Raw genomic sequence first — 8,196 nt, forward strand, 5'->3', positions numbered from 1 at the left:
TGTGTGTGTGTGTGTGTGTGTGTGTGTGTGTGTGTGTGTGTATGTGTGTGTGTATATAAAGAGAGAAATAGGGATTGACAACGTAGTAAGAGCAACAGAGAAAGAATTTTCTCCCCTGGCTTTGCTTGTACTCAACACAAGATGTATTATGGTGGCATTTCATTCTGGTGGTGTTGGTGAACAGCTCTCTTCCTTTTCTACAATATAGCCCTTCCTGTACGATTGTTAAACCTCAGCACTCAACAGTGAGCATAGAAATGAGCTCTCGTTCCTTTTTTCTAAGTGGCAAACTCTAATAACGCTAAAGATATATTTCAGAGAGCATTTTTTGTGTGGCTTGATAACTGTTCAATTCGAAAAGGGTGTTGAATCCAGTGAGCAGTTTTGAAAAATATCATTTTAGGATGAAGTAGTCTTGTTTTTCTTCTCATACTCACTTACCGAACAAAAATGACATTAAAGTTTCCTGCAGCCAAATCAAAGCCTTGATTTTCAGATGTGGCAAGGCCAAAGCCCACGGTGAGGACGGACAAGGACAGGGTGAGCAGCCGTCCAAGGACGAACAAGACGGCCCATATGGTGAAACTGGAAGACAAGAGGAGGGGTTTTCACCATTAGTAATTCTTAATTGGTGGAATTTCACAGACAAATCACACCATTCTGAACACGAGAACTCACCCCGTTTGTCTCTTCTCGTTGCTGAAGTATAGCAGGCGGGAAACGTGGAACAGAAACTCGACAAAGTAGTGCAACACCAGCAGGACCAGACCCAGACGGTTCAGACTGAAAGACACACAAGTCCCCTTTATACCAACAGACAGGAAGAACACATGGGGGCACAACTCGACCCCACAAACGCTTTGCTGAAGGGGCAGTGTGCAAAAACAGGAGCAACGCAATGTGTACCACACAATTACACACGTAATTTTAGGCTTTCCAAAGTGGCAGTTACTTACTTTAGAATGTAGGCACCTGCAATGTGGACCAGGTACAGGAAGATGTACACAAGTTGGCGTGGAATATCCTCCTAAACAGTAAACACAAAGGATGGAAGGCCAAGAATGGTCAAAATATTTACTCTGCAGTGGACATAAGCAGGGCAGCATGATTCTTTCAAACAATGAAACATAACCAAGGAAGTCAAACAGGAAGTAGCCTCAGGGTCCCAACAGACGCCGCATTATGTCACACTATTCCAAAACCACACATGCATACACGCACACACATACGCGCACACATGCACACACACACCTTCTTTGTCTTTTGAAAATACAGTTCAGGGAGAGCGTGTAACCAGTAGCCCAGCTGACAAATGAAGTAGAATTTCATCTGGAATCTGAAGGAAAAACAGGAGTTACAAAATTAGTAATTGACGCTTAAAGCTTTTATAAAATTACCAATGAAGTAAAATTTTACAGCTATTCTTGTCTATTCAAACCACAAAGAAATAACAAAGACTATCTCTGAAATGTACATGGCCTCCACACACAAAATTACAAACTTACGACATCAGTGTATGGGGATAACCCTCCCACAGGGTGACTGGATTGGACAGGAGCTTTTCCTAAGAACAAAGACGCATTTAAATTAAAATAATGGACCGTTTTGGGGCACGTGTAAAGAAAAATGTCAGCTTAGCTACTGTACGTACAGAAAGCAGGATGCTCGCGCCCCAGCCGAAGGAGAATAAGTAGAAGGCGCTGAGCTGGCCTGACTCATTGAACTTGCTGTGCTTGGTTTTGGAGAAGTGCTTCTTTCTGTTGATTTTCTGAAAAGATGAACAACAATACAACAAATTCAGAACTCCTTGTTGAGATTAAAGTCTGTGTAGTCAGGTTTGGGTCTCACTTACATCCAGCACATACTCCTGGATAATGGCATGCATGATGATGGCCACCAGCATGTAGAAGAAGGTAGTGGCCAAGTCCTTGATGCCATGGTGGAAGTGGTTCACGGCTGTCTCCTCTGGGCCTTCAGTAGCATGCACATAGGTCATACAGAGCCATCACAGTGAGCATGACACATTCTTTTTATACTTCTAAGGTGGAATGTGTTTTAATCATATACAAAAAGCTATTTGCACACAGTTCATCCATAAGATGAACTGCCAAGCCAGTGATTCAGTGTTTAATAACCTTAATTCCTGCAGTGTTAGCATTAGGGACTCTCAACTGTGCAGTATTACGCCACTTTGAAAACGCCAGAGACAGCGATTGTCGCGGAACAGTAACTGTAACACACAGAGCCTCTTCTGTCTTTCTAATGTTACATATTATCCATACAGTATCCAACCCAGTGTCTGTGAAACACTGAATAATGTGATGAGTTGCAGCACAGAGATAAGACAATACAGGAACACAGGTCCCAGCAAACTGCTTGAGAAAGCCTGAGCGGCACTGATGTGTTTATGGTTTATGCAACCACGTAACAAAATCAGTCCAATCATTTGTAAAAGTCAGCACAGGGAAAGGAAAAAATACAGTGGCGTTATTGAATTTGTTTCTCTACAAAGAGATTTAGGCGCTGCATGTTATTTGTCTAATTAGATACATGCTGTAAATAAGTTACAGAGCTGGGTACGTGGTAAGGTCTCTCAGATAAGAACTAAATCACCAACTGGCAGCCTGGAAAACTCCAGCCTGTATGACAGAGTATAAATAAGCTCTGGGGTTGTACATTCCTTCAACAGTATCTAAAGTTGGCAAAGAATTCAACAACCTTGAAATGGCCAGGACTTGAATTGAGAGGCCAATTTTACACCTTAGCCCAAATTCACAAAGCACAACCTTGCCACAGGAGAACTTTGTAAATCAGGCAGACTAAATTTAGCTCCAAAAGAAGAAGAAAAAGGAGCTCTCAAATGGCTTTGTGTAAAGCCATGCAAGTACCAGTCTAGAATCCAAATGAGAGGCTTCCAGCAGGACAACTCTAAGAAAATTCTGTATATGTAAAAACCAAAACTTGCAGTATTCATTTTAACACGAGATCTGATAACATCTGTTCTTACCATATGTCTTATAATTTCAATTTAATCCTTTACTTACCATTTGTTGTTATGGTGACATTGTACTGGACAGTTATGAATAACACTGCAAACTTTGAGGTGACCTGTAGATGGACAAAAAAAAAAACATGTTAGTCTGCACATGTGCACAAATACATTTTTACTGTAAAATCAAACAGGGTTACTTGTACACTAGAACTTGGAGCACTGCATTTGTGTATCAAGGATTTCCAAAAATACCAATAACAAAGTGATTGCAACTGTGACTCATATATGAATATTGAATTTAAAGTGTCACTGAATCTTTTATCTTAGCAACATATTCTAGCAATTTCAGGAAGATAATACGCAAAGATCAGCCAATTAAATATATAAGGCCATATGGGAATTATTATGCAATATTATGATGACAAAAGCACAAATGTTATGAAGCAGTACCAACTCCATCTGCAGAGGTGTTAAGAATAAAAAAAATAGAACATACAACTAGAACAATTACAGATCTACTCAGTATTAATATACAGGGGTATTATGACTGATGTGTGATGGGCAATTAAAAATGATCCAACCAAGTAAAGGTATAGCAGCGAATAGCTCCATCAACATAGCCAAATGTTAAGGTTAAAATGGAAGGTTGCTTATTCCTCTTTCACAACAAAAGAACTTTGTGGACAACACGCTGAAATAAATACAAAGAAGTATTCACTGTTTAGATCAAATGTCATAAATAGCCATCCTTTTGAAAACGTCCACGCTGCCATTACGATACAATATACAGGTTGCAACAGCTGTTACCGGACAGGAATTTTACTTTGTAAAACCAAAACAGGAAGTAGTTCAAACTATTGCAAAATTGACACTAATGGCGCCGCTTTTCACTACAGATGAAACACGCTTGAAATGCAACATACATCTAAGTGAAAGTGGACCAGCTGTGTCCTGTACGAACGGGCCCCCGTTGTCCGCGCGCAGCGTCACGTTACATTTAAAACGTTTTTTTAGCTCCGAGGACAACTTTCACTTTTGGGGCAAGCGAGTTTCTGCGATGACAGCCCTCTCAGTCGTTGTGTGATTGCCACGTAACACATCTACGCATAAACTAACCTGGTCAAGAGCGGTGTACAGTATCGCAACCACCGAGATCGATACAACGTTGCAAGTCTGCAACACACTACGATGTTTCCCTAAATAGTATGTCACATGAAAAACTTTAGTTTTTTATGATCAAATGGCGGGCCTGAGTGTTTTGAAAGATCGATTTCAACATTAGATGCGCCCAGATGGACAGTTAACGCTTGTGCCCACGTCGCTTTAACAAAAGACCAAAACATTTAATCTTCATGAAAACCTAATACAAAAGCTATCAGAACGAGTGGGCAATCTCGTGGAATAAAGGCAAAAACGAGGCCACCGTGCACAGAAAACTTTCGATAACGGGAGGAAGTAGTGTGGAGAATAGATCAGACAGCCATGTCACTTTCCAGGAGAACCGATGGGGAGAAGTCGGCATCCTGTCTAGCAGTAGTCCGTCCACTCTGCCGGGGCATCCCCGCATGACCCCCAACTGAAACCCATTCAACATGTGGACCGGACTTACCTCAAACATCAGCCCGAGAAGGAACACCATAGCAACACAGGAAACAATATCGGCATGGTTTTGGATGACAAACTCATGGCTCAGCACTGGCGGATTCTTGTTGTTTGTCTTTTTTCGGAGACCCATGTCGACACAATTCGGCTGAACTTTTGCTTCACGCAGCGCAGATGTGGTCGGTTTCTATCAGATATTATTAGTAGCCTTCTGTACGAGAACGCTCAAAGATGCCTCCTGCTTCCTACAAGCAAAGGGCCAGGCAGCGATTGAATGGCGTGTCACTCTTCTGCTAGTGGGAGGGTCTACGGAGAGAGAGAGAGAGCCGCTGCGCCCGACCAACGACACTCTCTTACGCACAGGAGAGGGAAACAGCTGGGGCTCTCCATCGCTCTCTAGAGGTTTGGAGTAAGACTGTATCATGTTATTAACATTGCACATAGATTTATTTCCTCTTTCTTACATCTGATATGTGGTTCCCATTTATGGAGTTCCTGTTCCAAGCTATTTTTATTCAGTCTCAAAAGGTCTGAACAAAAGTATCCACATTTGACACACACAATTATATTAGATTAGATTAGATTCAACTTTATTGTCATTACACAGGTACAAGGCAACGAAATGCAGTTTGGGTCTAACCAGAAGTGCAATAGCTTAAGTGCAGGTATACAATGGTTCCGTAAGTGTAGGACATGGATATGTACTGAATAAATATAGAAATGAATACCATTATAAACAGAATTTTACAAAAGGGTTTGTCCTATGAATATAATATAGATAACAAGTATTGTGAGCAAGATTTACAGCTGAAATGTACTGAATATAATATACCGTTGTATTACTATAAGTAGAAACTTTTACAGATATGTGCAAATAACATAATATACTAGGTTTACAGAGTTAACAGTGAGTATGTACTATGAATATATATATATACATAATATTATTAATATTATATAATTTTATAATATATATATATATATATATATTATATAATATTATATTAAATATATATACAGGCGGCTATTATTATAGACAATTTTTAACAGATAGATATAATAAGTTAGGCTAAAATAGCAGTATTACAATGATTTATAGGTAGTAAAATAAAGTTTGGGCAGAAACTATCCGAATAAAGTGCTTGGAACGTAATTGCTATTACAGTTAAAGTACGATATTGCAGATGTATATGTAAACATTGTTACTGTAAATAACAGTCAGCAGTGCAAATTGAAATGTAAGTAGTGCAAAAGGAAAGTAGTGCATTATAGTAGATTAAACAAGGCAGTGTTACCAACAGTTCCACATTTTGGGAATACACTTGTACACTTTCTTGCCAAGAGTTAGATGAGATAATCATACCACTCCCAGATTTGCTGAGAGTGGTATTGATTATAGAGTATAAAAGGGGGTCTGAGAGTTTTTTTGTTTTGTTTTTTGGGGGGGGGGGGGGCGCAGCATGTTGGACTCCAACCTGTGGCCCTTTGCTGCATGTCATTCCCCCTCTCTCTCCCCTTTTCATTTTTTCAGCTGCCCCAAAAAATAATCTTACAATATAAACAATAAAAATGGATGATGATGAGATTCTGGTTACTGCTCCATGCCAAGAAATAGTCCTGCACAAAATCCCTGGTTTTGTATGCTTTATTTTTACCGCACAGATATTGAAGTGGTATCAATGTTCTCATCTTACTATAGGCAAGAAAGTAAATAATCATATTTTCCCAAATGTCAAACTGTTCCTTTAAACTATATCTATATCTTTAATTGATTACACATGAGGATCACCGTATAAAAATTTAGATTTAAAGCAAAACTATGCAACTTTGGCTTATGGAATAATGCCTAAATGTAGCATAACGATAGAACAAGTGGAATACAATCATAAATAATATAAAATAAACCATAAAGCCAACATAAACTACTGGTCATACCAAGTAAGTCTGAATGGCATTACAGGGTTCCTGATCTCAGAAAAAATATATTCCTGCATTTATAGGTGGGAACATTTTGCAGGAAAGGAAAAACCCTGTGCAAGGTGTTGCAACTATGAAGACATAGAAGAGGTTTACGTCATCCAAAAAATGCCTTTAAAGTCTGACGGATGAGAGGCCGTAACAGTGAAGTTAAAGTGTGAACAGTCAGCTAGTCTCAGCCAGCCAGTCTGTCACACACACACACACACACACACACACCACACACACACACACACACACACACACACACAAGCAACTATGCACAAGATCTATTATGTAAGTACCGGTACTTCCGTCTTTAGTCAACAGGGGTGGAGCGTATCACAAGTTTCAAGGAAAGATAAGTGCTGCATGCAGATGTGTTTGCCTCTCTGACTGTGCACAGCTATCCACCATGAGCAAAGAATACTGGTAAGTATTAATGATAATATGCGCTGTGTAATTTTAGACAGCAAATGATTGAATTTGGGATTTCTTTCAGATGAGCTTGGAATAATTTTTAAAGACTCTTTATGAAAATACAATACATTTACTCAACCAAGGCTTGATTTGATTAAAGTGAAGAGAATATAAATGTAATTTGGATATTGTGCTACCCTGAATTTGTTTCTCTTAAATATTTGGCCTTTTTCTGTCTTTGTCACCAATGGAATATTATGAAACAGTTTAAAATTATATTGAAACTAGAGGATGTGAAGAGACTTTACATGTAGTTGTTTTATGATAAAGGGCTTAATAGGTGTCGAAATGTCATTCTGTGAGAAATTGTTGACACAGTACATGATATACAAGAGTTCGGAAGGAGTATCATTTATGGTTTTATCATTGAAAACCATCATTGGTTATTTTTCTATGACGTTTGTAAGAAGTATGCCATTAATCAGCACTCCTTGTAATAAAGGGTTTATGATTGAGATCAAAGGGCAGTAGCCTGTGACCAGCTGTGACACAACAGCTGACTGCAATCACGTTGCATTTCAAAACTGTCATGAGAAAATATTTTGTGGTAAACCTGCACAAGATTTCAACAAAAGGTTGTTGAACACAGTCTTTTTCCTGATACTCATTGTTTTGATCAAATTTTAATGCTTTTACAGATTGACCAAAATGGAACCTGAACTGCTGGGGTCCACTGCAGCATTTCTTCAAAACCTTCAAAGCAAAACTGAGCAAAAAGCGACCACATTTCTACACTTATCACAGAGTGAAACCTTTGGTTGAACGTTTCAGCTGATGACAAAATGCCTCCTTCGAGCACTCAATACACTAAACTGCGATGGTTGTTAACCGTGGCTGGACTGTGCTTGTATGTGGTGGACATTGGTACAGACGTCGGGCTGGCACTGAAATATTATCAAGAGAAACATTTTTTGCGGACTGGATTGACTCTGGTGTTTGTCATGGCGGGGGTGCTGGTGACACAGATATTCAGCTATGTCTGGTACAGGGACGACATGATTGGTCCTCTGGCGAACACTGAGGGAGGACCAAACATATCAGGCACGTCCACAGGTGCAATTGCTGTCCTGCACCTATTTGGCATGGGCATCTTCACCAGGTATGACTTGGAAAATTGAAAAGTATATAAATAAATATATATATATATATATATATATATATATATA

General features: G+C 39.3%; 2 protein-coding genes across 3 annotated transcripts in view; one reads left to right on the forward strand and one right to left on the reverse strand.

Annotated features, from left to right (window-relative positions):
- tram1 (translocation associated membrane protein 1) overlaps positions 1-4,906 on the reverse strand; it is a 6,556-nt gene extending 1,650 nt beyond the window's left edge. Inside the window, exons 1-9 of the mRNA XM_032504000.1 lie at positions 4,602-4,906; positions 3,045-3,108; positions 1,853-1,971; positions 1,652-1,768; positions 1,506-1,564; positions 1,252-1,336; positions 957-1,027; positions 679-783; positions 442-585 (exon numbers count right to left, since the gene is read on the reverse strand). Coding sequence (XP_032359891.1) covers positions 442-585; positions 679-783; positions 957-1,027; positions 1,252-1,336; positions 1,506-1,564; positions 1,652-1,768; positions 1,853-1,971; positions 3,045-3,108; positions 4,602-4,727 — 890 coding nt within the window. The 5' untranslated portion in view covers positions 4,728-4,906. The remainder of the gene's footprint in view (positions 1-441; positions 586-678; positions 784-956; positions 1,028-1,251; positions 1,337-1,505; positions 1,565-1,651; positions 1,769-1,852; positions 1,972-3,044; positions 3,109-4,601) is intronic.
- A 1,979-nt stretch (positions 4,907-6,885) lies between these two features.
- Positions 6,886-8,196, forward strand: part of xkr9 (XK, Kell blood group complex subunit-related family, member 9) — a 3,577-nt gene continuing 2,266 nt past the window's right edge. Inside the window, exons 1-2 of one of the 2 annotated variants that reach the window (XM_032504001.1) lie at positions 6,886-6,982; positions 7,669-8,129. In XM_032504001.1, coding sequence (XP_032359892.1) covers positions 7,813-8,129 — 317 coding nt within the window. In that variant the 5' untranslated portion in view covers positions 6,886-6,982; positions 7,669-7,812. The remainder of the gene's footprint in view (positions 6,983-7,668; positions 8,130-8,196) is intronic. The other variant, XM_032504002.1, reaches the window with a different exon arrangement.

The sequence above is a fragment of the Etheostoma spectabile genome, chromosome 22 (genome assembly GCF_008692095.1).
Source record: "Etheostoma spectabile isolate EspeVRDwgs_2016 chromosome 22, UIUC_Espe_1.0, whole genome shotgun sequence".
NCBI lineage: Eukaryota > Metazoa > Chordata > Actinopteri > Perciformes > Percidae > Etheostoma > Etheostoma spectabile.